This window comes from Crinia signifera, chromosome 3 (genome assembly GCF_055691185.1).
Source record: "Crinia signifera chromosome 3, ASM5569118v1, whole genome shotgun sequence".
In the NCBI taxonomy this organism is placed as follows: domain Eukaryota; kingdom Metazoa; phylum Chordata; class Amphibia; order Anura; family Myobatrachidae; genus Crinia; species Crinia signifera.
The window spans coordinates 5,590,409-5,611,834 of NC_139219.1; the positions used below are offsets into that span (position 1 = coordinate 5,590,409).

Sequence of the window (21,426 nt, forward strand, 5' to 3'; positions counted from 1 at the left end):
TTCGCTGGGTCTTACTGTCTGTGGCTGCATTACATTATTATGGTATATGTGTGCTTGAGTCTGTCGTGCACGGAACTCTGTATCCCTTTAATAACTGGTTGACATTGGTGATGTCCCTTAATTTGCTTAAATCTAATTGGCTCTTTTATCAGTCAAACTTGTATGGATTGGAGATTGATCAGGAGGGCGAGCTATGGCTGTGCATGTAGTTAAATAATGGAACCACAACTTGAAGGCATTGTTGCATAATAATCAGGAGAAGGTAGAGGAACGGATGAGCCGGATGACAGGGAAAGTAGGGAACAATCTCGGGCCTCTCAAGTTCAAAACAAAGACATTCTACAGTATATCAATGTTAAATACACTTTGTTTTGCCTGAAGACGAAGTTTCAGGGTTTTTTTCTGTGTAAGGTGAACTGAAACTTCTTTCTAAATTGACATGAAAGAGTCGACCAGTGAGCCGCGGATATAAAAGACGTCTAGAATTAGTGGGTGTTTGGCAGAAAGATGTTTTTGAAGAAATAACGGGGGAAAAAACATTAACATGAGATTTTGATTATTTTTTTTCTGCTGCATATTTTTTGATGACTTTTTTTATTGAAAATATTTTACAAAAATTCTAGAAAACCGTTTTATTTTTCTACATTTAATGACTTGAATTTGTATCTTGCTTGTGCCTTCTGTACCTGCCTCAACATCGGGCCATCGTCTTAGCGATTCGCGGGAGGGGATGTTGGGGGGGATGGGGTGCCGCGAATCGCGGGAGGGGGGGGCACGGCGGGTTGCAGCAAATCGCGGGAGGGGGGGGGTCGCGTGGGGGTGCCGCGAATCGCAGGAGGGGGGGTCGTGGGGGGTGGGGTGCCGCGAATCGCGGGAGGGAGGGGTCGCGGGGGGGTGTGCCGTGAATCGCTGGAGGGGGGGTCGTGGGGGGGTGCCACAAATTGCAGGAGGGGGGTGTTTGCCGCGAATCGCTGGGGGGGGGGCGTGAATCGCGGGAGGGGGGGTCGTCTGGTGGCTGTGGAGTAGCAGCGTCTTTGCTGGGCAACGTGGGGAGGCAGAGGGTGTCTGGCACTGTGGGCTCACTGGGCTGGTTCTCTGTCATGTGAGTCAGTCATGTGAGTCAGACGCTCCACCCAGCATTATAGACACACTCACACACTTTGAGTGACAGATGTAGCCAAATATATAAGAGATAATCTTTTTTTTACACAAAAATTTTATTTGAATTTATATTCACATTTTTTGTGAATATTTTGCACCTCTCTCACAGAGATGTTGGCAGTCAAAGGGTTATTTAGCCTCGATGGCTAGTGAATTGCGTATGTAATAGTGGGTGGATAGCGAATAGTGATCCATTCCCAATTCACCTGCAGACTTGCTCGGGGCAGGTTTTCTTTCTGTCTGGTCATCTGGATCTCCCCAAGAACTCGTTACGCAGTTTTAGTAAAAGCCTCCCAAGGCTCTGTTTCCATTGGTTACTTTCTATCTTTCTTAACTCGTCTGGTGGGAGTTTTTGAATTTCTGGCTTCTTCCAATATGGCATCTCACAGTCACAGACGCTTTCTACACAGAAAACGAAAACATTCTCCTTATTTTGGTAAAGCTATTAGAAATTGCTTTCCTATTTTATTAAAAAAAAATGTAAGATTTAATTTTTTTTTTAAGTTTTGCAATTCCTATTTTAATGTGAAGAGGGATAGAAGGATTTTTGGGGCTCAACCAAACTTTAACTGCGCTCTTTTTGTCATTCTTTTTGGTCGAATGTTGGGTTTTCAGTCAGCTATCCCGTTCCCAAAACAAGCCTGGGTATTTTGGTACTGATTCGGTCCTGTTCAATAGGCTGCGTATACTTGCTGGGAAGCCTGGCCCATGTTCCGGGTTGCAACAGCTGAGTGTGACATCATGCAGCCACCACGGTGCCCCACCCTGAGCGGACCAGGCATGCCTGTGTTGTCTGCTCCGCTCCCTCAAAATGCTATGTCCCATCCATGCAAGGCCGCACCATCACCCTGATGCCGCCCTCGGCCAGCACTAAAACTATGATTGCAGTTTCAGGGCTGGCGCATGCGTGCTGCTGTGAGCACACATGCGCAGATCTGCAAACATCGCCGAATAGCAATTTTCACAGATTTGCGACCGGGTCAGATTCAGGACTCTGTGAGGGTTAATAATAATAAATAATAATAATAATAATACATCTAAATATATAAATGTAAAAAAAAAAAATATATATATATATATATGTATGAATATGATAGCGCGGCACAATGCGATATATAATCAATAATACCGAAATAAGTTGCTGTCCGCCGTATCTCCTGCCATCTCCCCTCGTCATGCAAAGAGGCAACCGAAACCGCCACAGATGGGAATCGCCTCCCAGCAACAATATGCAGCCGGGACCTGAATTATTTGTTGGCACAACTCAATTTCAGCACTGATTCCTATATTAAACTCTGAAAGAAGATATTCGGGGAATGACCCAGTTTATCATGAGCACACATTTATTGTATGTGTATTCATAGCCTGCCAGTATCTGCATCTCCCAAGTACACCCCTTACGCCTTCACTATGTAGGCTTTCATTTCTCATCAGCGCCGCTCATTGTACGCTGATAGAGAGAACCGCGCCGATATCCGCTCTGGCAGATGCAAAAACGTCTTGACAGTTACTCAGAGGAATTGTGTGTGGATAATATTTCATGAACACTAGAGATACAAAATAAATAATCTGGAAATACATAGAGTTCAAACACAGTCTATGTCAGAAGCTCATTTTCTTCCTTCTCTGGGGAAAGTGCATCGAGACAGAGCCACATTCTCCGGCTAAGTAATGCCTGTCGCCGCGCGGCGCTGCTGCAGCCGCTGCAAACTTATTTCCACCAAGTAATTGTAACTTTATATAGACGGATAGACTGCACAGTGCATCGTGTTCCAGGTGCAGCCACAGTCCAGTGAGCACTAACATTTATAGTTACAGGTATACCCACATTCACAGTAAGTAAATTCTGATACCGTATCATATTTATGTAGCATTGCGCTAGAATAGAACGGATTAAGGACCATATTCAGGTCCCTTACGGGGGAGCGATGTTTTGCGTCTGCGCATTTCTTCGCATGTGCAGAAGCAAATTCCCTGCGGCCATGGCAAACCGGGTGTTCGCCGGGCACATGCACTCAGGATTGCGGACAGGTGGCGTGGGCGGCATGAGGCTCATGCGGCGGCGGGCCGGGTGATTTCCACATGGGAACGCTCAGCGTTTCGTGGACATTCCCATGAGAATGCTGAGCGTTCCCATGCACATCGCCAGGTGACACGGGGGGTTGGGCAGCTGACATCACCAACTGTCCTGCTGCCCGCCCACTTCCTCCCGACCATCAAATGATGGGGGTGGTTGCCCGAAGCCTGCGAATGAATGTTAGACATCCATCCGCAGCCAGTTCGGGCGAACTCTGCGCTGCAGGGGGGCGGCATTCGCCAGGTGGGGTTTGGTGGACTCGCAAGACTGCCAAATTCGCAACCTTGCGAATCAACCAGAATAAACCCCTAAGTTTTTTAAATGATTCTGCATTTTCTTCATCCTAGAACTGTTTAGTCCACGGTCCTCAGGGCACACCAGCAGGGCAGGTTTCACTGATATCCAGGCTTCAGCACAGGTGTTTAACCTTTTGAGTGCCAACATTGGTGTGAGAGATCCTCAAAGTATCCGCTATGAATGCCAGCGCCGCTCACAGCGACTGTTCTTTAATTAGAGATAAATAGAAATACGGCCACATTAATTTGGTTTAGTTATATATTGCACGCACTTGTAGTTCCATAACAATGCATAATAGATTGATTCTAATTTTTACACTTCAATCAGCCCAGTGACCACCGCCCTGGGGCACCGGGGACAGCCCTGCGCTTCAGCCCGGCCATGATTAACTCTGGAAGCAGGACCCTTTTAGTGCGGGGTCCCCACTCCCCCAGGGTCGCTGACCAGCCAAATAGAGAACTTGTATAAGAGGTTCCCGCCTGGCTGTGGCATTACCCTGCTGGCTGTTTGGGCCCCTACTCATTTTGTCCCCTGTATTTTGGGAACTAGGACCGACCCTTGAGCCTGGTGCTGGTTTTAAAAATTACGGGGATCCCCTATGTCAGGCATGTCCAACGTTGGCCCTCCAGATGTTGTGAAACTACACATCCCAGCATGCTTTGCCACAGTTTTGCTATTAGAGAATGCTAAAACTATTGCAAAGCATGCTGGGATGTGTAGTTGCAAAACATCTGGAGGGCCAACGTTGGACATGCCTGCCCTATGTTTTTTGTCTCCTGAATTTCTAAAACAGGACTGGTTCTTTGAGCCCATGAACAGACCTACCGGAAATAGTAGATGTGCGTATCTCGTTCCCATTGGTTTCTTAAAGTTCTGAGCTGATGGCACTGCTGGATATCTTCTGATTCAAAGGGAAGTAAGCATGATGTGTCTTTCATCCGTGATACTTGGCCGACAATTGCGTCTGTGGTCCTAAACGTTGCCCGTTTCTTTGTGTGACTTCAAAAGAACAGCACATACTGAAACCCCGGTCTGCTTTGAAACTACCTTGTGTCTTGTTGCTGTGCTCACTGTTACCATGGTGCAGGACCTGTGACATGAAACTGTCTTCCACAACCTCACATGTGTAGCATGTTTGGCTGTACCTCACCCAGTTTGAAGTCTCCTACACAGCTGTTTCTGTTTCAGTTAATGACTGTGTTTCAACCTACATATGAAAATGCTGATCATTGGTTAATCATACACCTGACTAGAGAGAAAGAGATGTGGTTTCACTTGTTGCCAGCAGATGGCAGTGTTTTGGTTATACATGGACACTACACATATAAACACACATATATATATATATATATATACACACATATATATATATATATATATATATATATATATATATATATATATATATATATATATATATATATATATATATATATATATATATATATATATATATAGAAGCAGTGTTGCGGCTTGGCACTCCAGCTTAATGGGACAGCTACCCAGGTGCCTTCAGGAAACAAATGGATAGCCCGGTGGTATAGCAATGTATACACAAACAGCGGCACTCAGTGGGTTTTTTCAAAAAGTGTATTTCAAGCGGTCCAACGTTTCGGGGACTAGCCCCTTTGTCAAGGTGCAGGAAACTAACAAAAACAGTGTGCATACATCAGACTTATAAAGGTTGATACATTACCGTTTGGCGCGCTCGTACAGACGCCGGGGAGCCCGCTGTCGGAAGCCGTTCAGACCGGAAGTAAAAGTTCCGGATGTAGAAGGTGGTTCATCTGCGTGTCAGCGTCATGACGCTGGAACGCAAGGTCATGACGCTGACACGCAGATGAACCACCTTTCACATCCGGAACTTTTACTTCTGGTCTGAACGGCTTCTGACAGCGGGCTCCCCGGCGTCTGTACGAGCGCGCCAAACGGTAATGTATCACCCTTTATAAGTTTGATGTATGCACACTGTTTTTGTTAGTTTCCTGCACCTTGACAAAGGGGCTAGTCCCCGAAACGTTGGACCGCTTGAAATACACTTTTTGAAAAAACCCACTGAGTGCCGCTGTTTGTGTATACATTGCTATACCACCGGGCTATATATATATATATATATATATATATATATATATATATATATATATATAAATTTACAGTATATATCTGACAGAGCTGCACATTAGTACACATCTCTATTGGTACACTGTCCGAGTGTGTATGATCCTATTGATTATCTGTCCACTTTGGATTTTTTACTGATGCTGTATTAATCTAAAGGTCCCCATACAGGGTACCATTGCCGTGTGCGATGAGATGCGATCTAGTCCATAACGCATACAATTATTGTACCGTGTATGGGCACCTTAAAGGATTGTTGAAAACCAAACATTGAAAGACTTCAGTTTTCTGTGAAGCCCCCTCTGTGTAATTCTGTACCATGCTTCTGTGTTCCAATGACACCTGATAAAGTCTCTCGAAACACGTTGGGCTCTTCTCTACATTGACTCAATTTCATCCATGCCCACAAGTGTGAATAATATTATGTCAAAAAAACTTTTCCATGTGGAATTTTATCACCTTTTATGAACTAAAAGACTTTTAATGAAAATTTATACAAACAAGGACTTTCTGCATTACTTATTGCTGTTGATCCTATAGGGCTGCCCTAACTAAGGTGCCATCTTACAATTCTCTCTCTCTCAGTGTATATATCAGGGATGTGAGGTAAATGGATGAGGAGTCCCTGGCAAGTACAAGCCATGGGGTACATGCCGGCATTATACACATGTGCAGCAGTATATACCGCTGGAGATTCGATGTGTTTTAATAAGAGAAGTGCAGAAAAGGTAGCCAGGTGAGGCACTGTAGGTGAGGCACTGCAGATGAGGCACTGCCTCACCTGCCATTGACTTTTTACTCCAGAGTTTTGGCTATAAAAATTATTAGAATAATAAAAATAAGATTTTTTTATATTCTTTGTTTTTTTTTACATACTTTATCAATTCAAATCTCCGGCATATACGCTAGTATGACAGGAAAGGCTGTGCCTCACCCCACCGCACGCCACTGGTATGTGTATATATATATATATATATATATATAATGTATGCATGTACGTGTGTGTACACATCCCTGCGCGTCTGCCGAATGCCCTCTTACCCATGGACGTATCCCCCAGTAATGACCCTGCGCTCACCCGCTCTCAGTAACTCGCTGATCACGCATTACGCCCAGGCGACACTATACCGTCACACAGATGTTATCCTTAATTACACATTTGGTCGCCGTATCTTGGATTGGAAGCAGAAGGACAGGAGAAGAGGCCAGACTTCCGGGGGCACATAATATACACCATATATTTACTGTGGAACGCTGTAAATGTAATGTACCATAAAAGTCAGGTTTATCTGCATGAAGAATAAGATTGTTGCTACAGGTAAAGATATATTTTTAGTGTTCTGTTAACCCCGCTCGCCCTGTGGTGAGGCACAGATAGGATCTGCTACGGAGGTAGTTCAGCAGCGGAACATTAAATGAAATGGACCATGGGAACGTTGCTGTTGATCCTGAGGAGAAGCTTTTCCAGTATATGGAGCATTTCAATGTTATCCAGCATATGTTCCAAACCGTTTTCTCTGCTCTAATTCATCCATGTTTTCCCGGCAGCTCCAGATGGCGTCCTGCCTCCCGGGCTCTCATCTGCCAACCCGACCAGTCTTCAGGTTGTCTGGTCTTCACCAGCTCGCAATAACGCCCCTGGCCTGCCCAGCTACCGGCTCCAGATGAGACCCACGGATTCCACCAAGGAAATCACAGAGTAAGCACAATTGTATCTCTGTATCCGTCCTGTCCTGGTAACTAGATATACGCCGCGTCATCAGGATAAGAATTATAGTGATACTAGTAACGGGCTGGGGTCATTAGTCTACAGCATTATGGTCGACAGTCATTAGGTCGACACCATTAGGTCAACAGGGGAAAAGGTCGACATTGGTCTAGGTCGACATGGGAAAAGGTCGACATGGGAAAAGGTCGACATGGTTCTAGGTCGAAAGGTCATTAGTCTGACAGATCATTAGTTTGACAGGTCATACATGGGGTTTTTCACAGTTTTTTGACCTGAATGTCAACACAATCGACATGGACACAGTTTCCAGTGCACCGCATTCCCTTGCATCGTTTGCTACGCTCGGCACACTATTTTATTCTCCCACCACGCCCTAGTGGATGGTAATGCATGAAATACCGCATGTCGGCACATTTCGGCTCAAGAACAGTGAAAACCCCCATGTCGACCTTTTGACTGTCGACCTAGACAATGTCGAACTAATGACTTGCTGAACTAATGACCGTTCGACCTTTTCCCATGTCGGACTAATGGTGTCGACCTAATGACTGTCGACCATAATGCTGTAGACCAAATGACCGCATGCCCTAGTAACACCGTCATGTACAATAATTATTTTGGTTTTGTTTTACCCCCGTAGCGTGTTCTCGGGCCCCAGCGCCTCCTACACGTACACCATTAATGATCTGCGGCCGTATACGTCGTATGAAGTCCGGATCATCGCCAGCAATGCGTATGGTGACACCTATAGCAAATGGGCTAATGTCTCTACCAAGCAAGACAGTAAGTACATGTTCATGGCGAGCGGCACGGCAGCACAGTGGTCAGTGTCAGAGTTCTGTAACATGATAATTAGCATATTGGGCCTGATTCAGCACTGGGTTACTGCATGCAACAGCACACATGGGCGAAGCGCTGAACTGCACTCACATTCAGTGCCACTCCAGGACGGCGATGCAGCATTGGAGGAGACGTCAACATGACATTGGGGGGTGCTGCAGCAGTGTGAAGTCACATTCAGCCGCTGCGTTGGGAAAAATGGCAGCCCAGCAACTTCCTTTGTTGTTCAGCAATATTAGCAAAGCAATTGAACATTGTGGGGAGAACCTCGGTACGCGCGCCCCCCCCCCCCCCCCCATAATAGTGACAGCAGAAATCCCAAAACTACAGCTGATAGTTGATGCTGAATCAGGCCCATTATTAAGGAGAAATCACTTTTAGCACCCATGCATGCAATAATACAGGTAGGAAACATGCGGCAGCTGCAGGATCTCTGTGTCTGTGGGTCTGGGAATACCTTTGTGCATACAATCTACGCGCTACGCCAGTGCTCTGGTGATAAGATATTTTCACACTTAAATAACTCCACTACAGGTGTCCAATGGGTAGCCCCAGGTCTCCAACAGGTAGCCCCAGGTCTCCAACAGGTAGCCGCAGGTCTCCAACAGGTAGCCCCAGGTCTCCAACAGGTAGCCCAAGGTGTCCAACAGATAGCCCCAGGTCTCCAACAGGTAGCCGCAGGTCTCCAACAGGTAGCCCCAGGTCTCCAACAGGTAGCCCAAGGTGTCCAACAGATAGCCCCAGGTCTCCAACAGGTAGCCGCAGGTCTCCAACAGGTAGCCCCAGGTGTCCAACAGTTATCCCCAGGTGTCCAACAGTTAGCCCCAGGTATCCAACAGTTAGCCCCAGGTGTCCAACAGTGATCCCCAGGTGTCCAACAGGTAGCCCCAGGTCTCCAACAGGTAGCCCCAGGTGTCCAACAGTTAGCCCCAGGTGTCCAACAGGTAGCCCCAGGTGTCCAACAGGTAGCCCCAGGTGTCCAACAGGTAGCCCCAGGTGTCCAACAGTTAGCCCCAGGTGTCCAACAGTTAGCCTCAGGTGTCCAACAGGTAGCCCCAGGTCTCCAACAGGTAGCCCCAGGTGTCCAACAGATAGCCCCAGGTGTCCAACAGGTAGCCCCAGGTCTCCAACAGGTAGCCCCAGGTGTCCAACAGATAGCCCCAGGTGTCCAACAGATAGCCCCAGGTGTCCAACAGGTAGCCCCAGGTCTCCAACAGGTAGCCCCAGGTGTCCAACAGATAGCCCCAGGTGTCCAACAGGTAGCCCCAGGTCTCCAGCAGGGAGCTCACAGAAGTCCAGACTGATCATGTGAGAAGCTGTAACAAGCCCATGTTGGTTTCACATGGGTCCTCAAACTGCGGCCCTCCAGATGTTGTGAAACTACAAATCCCAGCATGCCTTGCCACAGTTTTGCTATAAGGAAGTGTAAAAACTGTGGCAAGGCATGCTGGGCTTTGTAGTTTCACAACATCTGGAGGGCCGCAGTTTGAGGACCCATGGTTTAGGAGAAGTACCAACAGGATAACAATGTAAATGCATCTAAAATGAAGACACAGAGACATATTGAGGGCAAAAATGGTCAGGACCTAGATGGGGGGATATTGCCAGCCCATATCCAAACTCAATGCCGCCAACTAAACCTACCCCCACCCCCATTCCCCGCAGCCTAATCCTAACCCCCTTCTAGGTGCCTAACCTTACACCCCCACCTTCCCGCAGCCTTACACCCCCACCTTCCCGCAGCCTAACCCTAACCCCCCTTTCCCTGGGTGCATGTTCGCATTGGCCACATCCTAGTTGATGTTGGGTTTCCGGTGCAGGTCTCCCACCAGTAATTGGTGTACGTATACTGACCCGCCGGCATTCTGACCGGGTCCCATCCAGACGGCACACGGTACTGTATCTCGTGTCCATTCTTATGACGGGTCTTTATTTAAACCTATCTATAATCAGGGCCAACTCTACCGTTAGTCAGCTGCCTAGGGCTCCAGATTGTGGGGGGCACCCTGGAGTCTGACTATCATAAAATTAAGGATGCCTCCGCCACCCATTCCCCTGAGGTTTTGGAAAGTCGGTATTGGTGCCTTTTCAGCTGAACCATCTTCTGCGAATTGAGAGCGATCACTGACGTCACGTGACTTCATTCACCCACCCCAAGCGGGCAGGTCCCAGCGTTGCTATGGGCGTGCCCACCGTTTTTGTAAGCACCCACCCATGAAATGCTTGGTGCCCAATACGCAAAGCCCCCCTGCCTGTCAATCGGTCAGCAAACACCCTGGTGAATGAAAATGTCGCCCAAGTAAAGCGCAACGGAATCTGCTGCGCTATATAAGAAACTGTAGCTAAATAAATAATACAGCAGTCTTTACATGCCAATTAGCAGTCCCCCAACATCGGTGATGGGGCTGAACTCGCTGCTCAACGAGCAGGTCTTAATCGGCCTTAATCTAGAGGCCGCTTTGAATTTGGGGGGTACACCTGACGGGAAGTGCTGGTTTGCAGATGCCGCCGCTTTGTAAATAAGCCCCATAATGTGCGGTCGGGAGGTGGCTTGTATAAAGGGCTCTCCGCAATGTGGCTGCTTTGATAAGTGTCAGATATATAATGTTTCAGAGGTTTTACCCATTTTTATCACAAATAAAGTTTAACTTTCAAGCTATCATTCAGAAGGTGTTTTATAGGCAATTTCTCCCTGCTCTAGGGAAGGCCGAGTTACACCATTAGATATGGACTGTAAAACCAGTGTATACAACAAGGACATGGAGACAGGACTATGGTACAGTATCGCCACAGAACATGTCCGCACACCCACACGTCTCGCTCACTGTATACTCACAGGTTCTGTACAAAATGCACAATCAACGGTTTTATAATGTGTTCAGAGTACATGATGGGGATCTACAGATGATCACAGGGTTGTGTCATTTGTTGCACAGTCCCTAAAATCTACTAATAGACACTGCGCATGCCCCACCTTATTAATCTGATTGGCAGAATGTGAGAGGCACGATGCCACACATTGGTTGCGGAGGTCAGAAGTCAGAGGTGTTTGCATTGTGGAGCCAGCAATGGGTTCCCACAGATGACTTCAAAACATTGACCATCAATGGCATGTGCAGTAATTGTCCTATTTTCATTTTCAGGCTTCAGTGTAAAAAAATTAAATGTAAAAAAAAAAAAAAACACAGCTTGTCGCACCCCCCCCCCACCCCACCCCCCCTAGATCGCGTCCTCTTCTGTCCCTGTATGTATATGTGCCGATTCTGTGGGTGCTTGAGGGCCCGAGCACCCACGGAAATTGATGAGCACCCACCCGCTCAGCAGCCCGTGTCCCACTGCACTCTCCCTCCCTCGTCGCTGGCACAGGTACTGTGTGGGCATTTATGTACCTGCACTGTGGGGGCATTTATGTATTTGGCACTGTTTCCATAATTTGAATATTGGAGACAACTGTGCTGCGTAATATACATCAGTATTAGTTTGTGGCCACGTCACTTTCCCATGAAGCTAATCCCCTATTTTTTTGGCTTGTACAAAATGCTCTGTTCCTGGACTTCCCTGACAGTGGCAGCTACAGAGGTGAGTCTGCAGCACAGTCCAATATTCAAATAGGGGAGCCACACCTACTGCCGCTCCAAACATCACTGTCCTGGACTCACTGGCAGTAGGTGTGGCTCCCCTCTTTGAATTTTGGACTGTGCTGGAGCCCCACCTCTGTAACTGCCACTGGCAGGGAAGTCCAGGAACAGAGCATGTTGTACCTAATGGAATGGGTCATGTTGGAGGGTATGCATCTTGCCGCTCACTTCTTAGTCCGTGAATGTCGCGGTGGTCGGTTTGTTTTTTGCCAAGTTCGTGGATGCCTAAAGGGACGATCTAGACTGGAAGACCCCCGTAAGTATGGTTTCCTTCCACAGGTACCCTTATAGGATATCTACTGGAGAAGGGGACCGAACTACAGGTCGGGTATCCCGTATCCGGGCATCCCGTATCCGAATTATTCCAAAAACCGTGGTTTTTTGGAATAATTCAAATTTTTTTTTTTCCCCCTAACCCTCTTTTAATACTTACCAAGTCCTCCGGCGTCCATAGCAGGCCTTTAGCATCCTCTCCGGCGTCTCCGGCGGTCCCAGGAGTGCATTGCGCGAGTGCGCGCGCGCTCCGGTGACGTCACCGGCGAGCCTGGGAACTTGCACAAAGCACTCCTGGGACCACTGGAGACGCCGGAGACGGTGCTGGTGGCCTGCCGTGGACGCCGGAGGACTCCATGGACGCCGAGGGACCATCGGAGACCCACCAGGGGCAGGTAAGTAGGGCTAAAAAAAAAAATATTCCAAAAACCGGAATATTCCCTTATCCGGAATGCTCGTGGTCCCGAGCATTTCGGATAAGGGATACTCAACCTGTATTATCAAGATAGGTAATTATGTCTTGGAGTGGGCTCCATATGTAATAAAGTTTTATTTTTCTGGTGTGTGTGTTTATTTAGCTATTGGTTCTGCTGTGGAACTAAGAGTCCCAGCAAGCCCATTAATAGACCACATGCTGGGACTTGTGGTTCTCTAAGTCCAGTATGCGGTCCAGGCTTGCTGGGACTCATAGTTCCACAGCAGAACCCAATAGCCTATTTCTATTTTTACACATTTATCACCGGGGACAGCCCCAGGCTTCAGCCTGGGTAGGTAAATTCTGGAGGGGGGGGGACCCCATTTCCCCAGGATCCCTGCCCAGGCTGACCGGTCAGGGGATAATGCTTTTGCCATGGGACCCAACGGCTGTGGCATTAACCTGCTGGCTGGTTGTGCCTGGTGCTGGTTCACAAAAAACGGGGGACCCCTAGTCGTTTTGTCCCTCTTATTTTGGGAACCAGGACCGGCCCTTGAGCCTGGTGCAAGTTTTTAAAAAATGCGGGGAACCCCTATTTAAATTGTTCTCTGATTTTTTTAAACCAGGACCGGCTCTTTGAGCCTGGGGCTGGTTATGGCCATGGAGGGGGACCCCACGCTGTTTTTGTAAATTATTTATTCTATTTTTTTTACACTGCAGCCTGCACAGTTCTAACTGATCCTTGCAGGCTGCTGACTGGTATTTGTATTTAGCAGCCGTATATATGGCCGCCAAAAATTCGACTCTATACAACATCGATAAATACTAATCTAAAAAATACGACACCTTTGTAAATTATGCTCTGGAAAACGAATTTGTAAATTAAATACTCCACCGATAAAATTCATATTCAAAATATGAATACGAAAAACCTTATCCGTATTCTTAATAATTGTTGCACTTAATGTTCTATAAATGAGCCTCTATGTAACAAGAGGATATAACAATTTGGGAGATGCATTTAGTAGAGCGATGGTCTGTAGAGATTCTCCAGGGGACAAGAACTTGGGTCTTTTGAGTAACCAGGAATCAAAGTGATGTCAGGCTGGTCATGTGGTTTCACGGGGTGTAATAGATGGGACAAAGAAAGAAGAGGATAATACAGTACTTCCTGCTGCCTCCATTCCCCTCCTCGCATCATGTCACTGCCCCTGTCACATGCAGCCCTGTCCTCACTGACACATCACTCATCTCCTGATATACTCTGTGCTGCTGGGGACCCTGCTCCTCCCACTATATAACTCTCAGTCTGTGGCTTCCTGCTGCCCCCATTCCCCTCCTCACATCATGTCACTGCCCCTGTCACATGCAGCCCTGTCCTCACTGACACATCACTCATCTCCTGATATACTCTGTGCTGCTGGGGACCCTGCTCCCCCCACTATATAACTCTCAGTCTGTGGCTTCCTGCTGCCCCCATTCCCCTCCTCACATCATGTCACTGCCCCTGTCACATGCAGCCCTGTCCTCACTGACACATCACTCATCTCCTGATATACTCTGTGCTGCTGGGGACCCTGCTCCTCCCACTATATAACTCTCAGTCTGTGGCTTCCTGCTGCCCCCATTCCCCTCCTCACATCATGTCACTGCCCCTGTCACATGCAGCCCTGTCCTCACTGACACATCACTCATCTCCTGATATACTCTGTGCTGCTGGGGACCCTGCTCCCCCCACTATATAACTCTCAGTCTGTGGCTTCCTGCTGCCCCCATTCCCCTCCTCACATCATGTCACTGCCCCTGTCACATGCAGTTCTGTCCTCACTGACACATTACCATCCCCTGATATACTCTGTGCTGCTGGGGACCCTGCTCCTCCCACTATATAACTCTCAGTCTGTGGCTTCTTGCTGCCTCCATTCCCCTCCTCACATCATGTCACTGCCCCTGTCACATGCAGCCCTGTCCTCACTGACACATCACTCATCTCCTGATATACTCTGTGCTGCTGGGGACCCTGCTCCTCCCACTATATAACTCTCAGTCTGTGGCTTCCTGCTGCCCCCATTCCCCTCCTCACATCATGTCACTGCCCCTGTCACATGCAGCCCTGTCCTCACTGACAAATCACTCATCTCCTGATATACTCTGTGCTGCTGGGGACCCTGCTCCTCCCACTATATAACTCTCAGTCTGTGGCTTACTGCTGCCCCCATTCCCCTCCACACATCATGTCACTGCCCCTGTCACATGCAGCCCTGTCCTCACTAACACATCACTCATCTCCTGATATACTCTGTGCTGCTGGGGACCCTGCTCCCCCCACTATATAACTCTCAGTCTGTGGCTTCCTGCTGCCCCCATTCCCCTCCTCACATCATGTCACTGCCCCTGTCACATGCAGTTCTGTCCTCACTGACACATTACCATCCCCTGATATACTCTGTGCTGCTGGGGACCCTGCTCCTCCCACTATATAACTCTCAGTCTGTGGCTTCTTGCTGCCTCCATTCCCCTCCTCACATCATGTCACTGCCCCTGTCACATACAATCCTGTCCTCGCTGATACATACTTCATCTCCTGATATACTCTGTGCTGCTGGGGACCCTGCTCCTCCCACTATATAACTCTCAGTCTGTGGCTTCCTGCTGCCTCCATTCCCCTCCTCACATCATGTCACTGCTCCTGTCACATGCAGCCCTGTCCTCACTGACACATAACTCATCTCCTGATATACTCTGTGCTGCTGGGGACCCTGCTCCTCCCACTATATAACTCTCAGTCTGTGACTTCCTGCTGCCTCCATTCCCCTCCTCACATCATGTCACTGCCCCTGTCACATGCAGCCCTGTCCTCACTGACACATCACTCATCTCCTGATATACTCTGTGCTGCTGGGGACCCTGCTCCTCCCACTATATAACTCTCAGTCTGATGCTATCTTATAGTGTGCCCCCAGTAGTCTGTATGCACATCAGGTGCCGCTCATCTTCTGCAATCTCTGATCCACTCACCGGTCATTCTCCTCTGTTACTGAAGACAATGTTTCCGAGCTCTTCCTCCGATCTTCTGTCTCTAACCTGTCTCTTGCCACCAGCCCAGTCTCATCCTCCTCTGACATGCTGGGCCGACCCTAACAGAACAGATTAACGCTACATTTAGTTCCATCCTTATTTACAATACTCCTGTCTATTTTCGCCAAGACCACTATGACCTCCTTCTATTCTCGTCACCCCTCTGTCCCCAATTTAGCCTGTTGGAAATGCGTCGGCAACACTGAGCAGTCTTGCCAGTCTACACGTGCTTCCCCACTCCCTTTATTTTGGGTTCCAACCAAATTTAATAGCTCATCTCTACCTTATGTCCTCGACACCCCCTTAGATCATGATACGCATATAAGTCTTCTCCCGGGTCACTTGAGTTTGTCACCACTGACGATCAGACCCTTCACCAGTTCCAAATCTTTTAACCTTCTCTGGAAAACGATATCTTTGCTAGAACCTATCGCAGGCCGTGTGGAGTTGAGAAAAATTATAAGTTAGGAAGTGAAGTAACAAGAATGAGTCGAAGGGCGATTGGGGAGATTCAGTGGTGACGGACAAAGATAAGTGGGTGACCCCAACAGCAGCAGGAAGCCCTCTTCCATGATGCCAACCACCAATGATTGTCCTCCAATCTGAAGGCCTAACCAAGCAGCTCCGCCTCCAGGCCCCACCATTTTTTCCTGTACAAGCTCACACAGACGTCTGGGGTAGATGTTTGTCCCCAATCTGTCCCTGAGATAAGGGCATTATGGTGAGGTGACACCCTTATAGACCAGGGTTATAATGAGTCAAGCACCATACCCCATTGCACCCCAGTACAGCTCTAGCTGTCTATAGCCACTATGTCCTAGTAAATACCCTAAATTTGTGGTGACAAATATCACTTTATATGTTCTGATTGTGCTGAGGTGGGTTTCCTTTGGGTCCTCCTATAACATAAGCTCTACTAGAACAGGAATTAGTGATTTTCTATCCCTTCTTAATATGTTGGGGGCCCTATAAATAATCATTATGAGAAATATAGATTTACTGTCAGTTACAACTCTGTAATTTGAATCCAGGGTTCCACTGAACAGCACAATCCAACTCTTCTGGAACATTCCTTGTGTAAATGTCACGTAAGCTCCAACGTGTCTGGCGTCATTCTCCGGATTACATTTATCCGCCCCCCTTGGGATCAAGAAAAAAAATGGAGGCTGAGAAATCGAAAGTAAATAGGCGCAAGTCGCTACAGACAGATAATCGGGAAATATTTATGGCATTTTTCCCCTTCATTTCAAGTACAGACTTCTAAAGTAGTTGAACAAAATAGCTTGCCATAAAAGAGATAATTTAATTTGCAGAAATGAAGCAATCTTCTTTTATTAATGATGGCGGCTGCGGAGAATGAATCATGCATCGCTCCTCGCTGCGACGGGACAGGGGGGGGGGGGTGCTGTTCCTTTATCAATAATTAGTAGTACAAATAATTGCTGTTATTCTTACCGTCGCATGTTCCCCGTGTCGCTGTCATACGCCGCTGTCTCCCAGCATGTTATATTCTACATTGATTTTACAGTTAAGGACTTGATGGTGATATATTGGGATTTTAGGAATTCAGCTGAGAGGATGACTTTTGCCTTTTATCATTCCATTAAAATTTTATAACCATCTTTTTCATGTCATCCTACCCATGAATTCTTAGTTTAGAAAGTGGTATCTACAGCTGTGAACATAACTTTCCTCTTGTCCAAAGCTTCTCGTGGTATTATCCGACCAACCCCAATTACAGGGGCTTCTCGTGTTTTACATAATTGCCGTGACCCTTTCAGGCGCGGGGTATCACAGAATCTGGATGCAGAATCCGGCTCATTTATTACAGAGGAGACCTATAGTGGACAGGTAGAACAATGTACAGCAGGGACACCATAAGTGATATCTGTACATACAGTAGTGTGAGTTCCGATGTGACACTTAAGTGTCCTGCAGCTCTGCGCCTTTATATAGAATATTCACTGTATAAAAAGTGACATAGAGAGAGATGTTACAGGCTGTGGGGTCTATGTACTAAGCCCTACCTCCCAAATGGTTCTTTCAGTGTCAACGTGCTGTGAGAGATCCTCAAAATGCCAGAATCACGCACAGCGACTGGTCTTTTTTTGGGGTGCAATAATTAACTAAATTTCAATGAGTTGACTTTGCTGTATTTGTATTTATTAATACTAAAAGAACAGTCGCTGTGAGTGGCGTTGGCCTTTTTAGCGGATATTTTGAGAATTGCTCACAGCAATGGTGGCACTCAAAGGGTTAAGAGAGGATGAGCGCCATTAGCAGCTTCCTGCGCCCAGGCACCCTCCTCTCTGCTAGCCGCAGTGTCCCTCCCACCCAGCACAAATTGCACATGTGACAGCGCCATTTTTCCTGTGATTTTGGCAGCGCCGCTGCCTTCATCACAGGACTCCGTAGGGTAAGCATTAAAAAATGGGTGAAGCTTATCTTGGGTCTGAAAGGTGCGATCTAGGCCTAGAAGAAATTGATTGTCCACGGACAGTGGCACCTGGAGGTGTTGGAGTCTGGGCATTATGTCTGAAAGTGGTATTATTAATGTAACACCTTCTATCACATAAACCGCTGCTTGTCGCTAGTGGGAGGCCGTGTGTGTATGTGTGTGTGTGTGTGTGTGTGTGTGGGGGGGGGGGGTTATTCTGTGCTAGCTCAGGGGGTCCTTAGGAATGTTAGGGACCCACCTGGCGAGGTCATCTGGTTATGGTAGGTGGACCAATATTTTGTCCAAAATTAGGATACGAACCTCATTTCCATGTCTTTTACAGTTTATGTATTATAGCTGTTCTGATTGGCTGTGTCGTTAGCACTTACAATAGTAAGTAAGTTTAATTCATATAGCGCCCTTTCTCCAACAGGACCCAAGGCCAGGGCAGGCGCTACCCACTCAGCAGCTCCTGCAAAGCCGGGAGGCGCCATGCTGAAAATGCGCTGTCTCCCTCCCTGCTCTGCTAAAGCTGCCTCAGCCCTCACTGTCACTGCCTCCTGCACGCCGCCCACAGCACCTGTCTGACAGCGGGCGGGAGGCAGTATAATAAGCTGCTCCCTGCACTGCGAGTGCAGTGCCTGTCTGACAGCGGGCGGCAGTATGGAGAAGCTGAGCAGCTCCCTGCACCGCGCACACACTGTCCCCCTCCTGTGACCTGCCCCCTCTTCCTCACAGACACCTGCGCTGAGGCATGTAGCGCTGTCTGTGAGTGCCTGGATGACATGTCATGTCCGGATCCGCCCCCTACCCATTGCTCCCTGCACCTGTCAGCTGTCAATCAAATGAGGAACAGGCAGTAGCGCCGCCTCCCCTTCCTTCCCTCTTCTCAGTGTGCTGTGCCAGTGCCACTGCCAGTCCTCAACACTCCGCCCCCTCTATCTCCTCCCCTCTTCTTCCATCTCCTCCTTCTCTCCCCTCCTTTCCCCCTCAGTCACGAGTGCTGCACATACTTTTTGTACTGCTTTCCGATCGCATCGCACACACATTGTATGCATGCCGTGCGATGCGATCTAGCCCATAACGTATGCGATGTATGGGCACCTTTAGTGCCTGCAACATTTTGTGGACACAGCACTGAGATGGTGTATGCATACATGTACATGCACCCGAGATCCTCCATAGGATCGCATGTTGCATACACTCCCACAATCGGGCTGCAGCTTGTTGCAATGGCAATGTGAAAGGGCGCAAAATGTATGGTTTGCAGGAGGGCGCCGGACACCCCAGCACCGGCCCTGCCCAAGGCGCTTGCACAGTCTATGAAATGACAGAAGCTGATTGGCTGCTTTGAGCTACTCCTCCCCATTATCTCTGCAGCCTTGAAACCTCTACCCTCCAGTCTTTCTTATATATACAGTATATATAAATATATATCTTAATGGGAAATAGCGACATACTCTCTTTTCATCGTAACGATTTTGTAGAACTCGTTTCTATATCGTGCTCTACAGAAATAAGACGTATTCCGTAACTTGCGCCAAGTTTCTTTTATGAAATAAATTGGTAGCGGTAATCTCTTGTATTCCGTTTTAATGGCCACAAAACCGAAATGATGTCCGTCGATCTTGGCTCGGGGCGAAGTCATCAGCATGGGCAGCGGCTCTCCGGTCCCCGAGGAAGGTCGCAGCCCGCCGTCCAAAAGTCAGAAGCAAAACCTTTACCTCGGCATACAGAACGATTCCCCATTATATGTATGTAATATATATAATGCACATCCACCAAGTCTCCATCTGACATATTTTGTTACATTTTTAAACCCCTGACATTTGAAGCTTAAAAAAGCGAAAGCCGTTTTAAACAATTACTAAAAGCAAGTATATCTTTTTTTAAGATTATATAATAAAATCTATGGCTCTCGGACGCACATATTCCGGGAGAAAAAAGAAAAATTCTCATAAATGTCAAAACTGGCTTTGGGCAAAAATGCGGGCGATACCGTCCCCCCCGGATGTGCTGTAGCGATTTCTACTTATCAGGATGTGGTTTAGAAGAATGGTAAGTGTCCTGGAATTACAGCTGTTCCGCTGATCAGTGATGGAAGCAGACTGCTGTTATTGCACCATGTTCTTCCTTGTACCTAGAGAGCAGTAAAGCTGCCATATAATAAAAGGCACCTGCATTTTAAATGAAATTTCAATTGAAAAACTTAACAGCCCTTCAAATTGCAGAATTTAACGCAGGCCAGTAAAGCTTAAATAACACTTTCTCTCCACAGACTGAGGCTTTTGCATTCAAGGTGACTTGATTGTGTCGCGCAGTGGAATTATTTACAATTAAGCGCCCTCTCTGGGGGTCTGCGGAGTATTTGCTGGTGCACTACACCTAGGCTGGCATATGGCGGCTGGCTCTCAGTATTCAGCCGGGCTCTTGAACCTTTATGGTAATTGAATCTGTTAGAGTGCTGAGTGGAGGGAGCATAAAAACCTGTTAACCCAAAGGTCAGATCTGTGCATTGTTTATTTATCAGCGGGTAAAAGAGCTAAATCGGCAGCTTCTGTCGCAGTCACAATAAAAAATCACCTACAATATTAACAGGGAGTAGATAAATGGCCGAACATGGACGAGAATTGCAAACAGCGGCCATGAGCCGACAGGATCCGTCTTGTCTTTTACACACACACAAAAAAAATTGGATTTATTATCGCAGATCTGGGATCACGGGATTGTAATCCGTCTGTAGTATGCAAATCAGGGTAACATTTAGGAGTGTTCCTTTACGAATGGTCGCTGTAATCAGGTCTTATAAACTTATAAAGAATTATTCGCTATAACTGACAAAGTAAATTACCCCGAAATGAGTAGAACAAAGTCGTTTTATTGTGTTATTATCGTTTCTGGGCTGGTAATGTGCTACCTATAAAATGTTACTGTAGGTTATATACAGGCTGGGTGGCTGGGACTGGTCTTGTGCGCTGGGCTTCGCAGCATCATTGCGACTTGCATTGCTAGTGGCTCATAGAAGGTTCAGACGTGGATTGGTCTCTAGTGTGGTCTAGACCAGGCATGTCCAAACTGTGGCAAGGCATGATGGGATTTGTAGTTTCACAACAGCTGGAGGGCCATAGTTTGGACATGTCTGGTCTCTAGTCCATGGCAGCTGTTCGTATAGCGAGAGTTTGGTCTGGGTTAGCTTAATATAACAGGTGCAATTTTTTTACTTTTTGCTAATCTGGTGATTTCGCAATATACCGGCCAAACATTGTCACATCTGAGACCAAGATGGCTGCCCACGTCCTGCTAAAGCTTAGTACACTGGAGTGTGGATGGGGATGGGCAGAGGAGCCTGTTAGCCAATGACTA

At 47.4% G+C, this 21,426-nt stretch overlaps 1 protein-coding gene across 6 annotated transcripts in view; it reads left to right on the plus strand.

Moving 5' to 3' along the window:
• Nucleotides 1-21,426, plus strand: part of USH2A (usherin) — a 739,769-nt gene that overhangs the window by 431,669 nt on the left and 286,674 nt on the right. For all 6 annotated transcript variants that reach the window (XM_083175163.1, XM_083175160.1, XM_083175162.1 and 3 more), the window contains exons 38-39: nt 7,202-7,352; nt 8,023-8,165. In XM_083175163.1, coding sequence (XP_083031289.1) covers nt 7,202-7,352; nt 8,023-8,165 — 294 coding nt within the window. The remainder of the gene's footprint in view (nt 1-7,201; nt 7,353-8,022; nt 8,166-21,426) is intronic.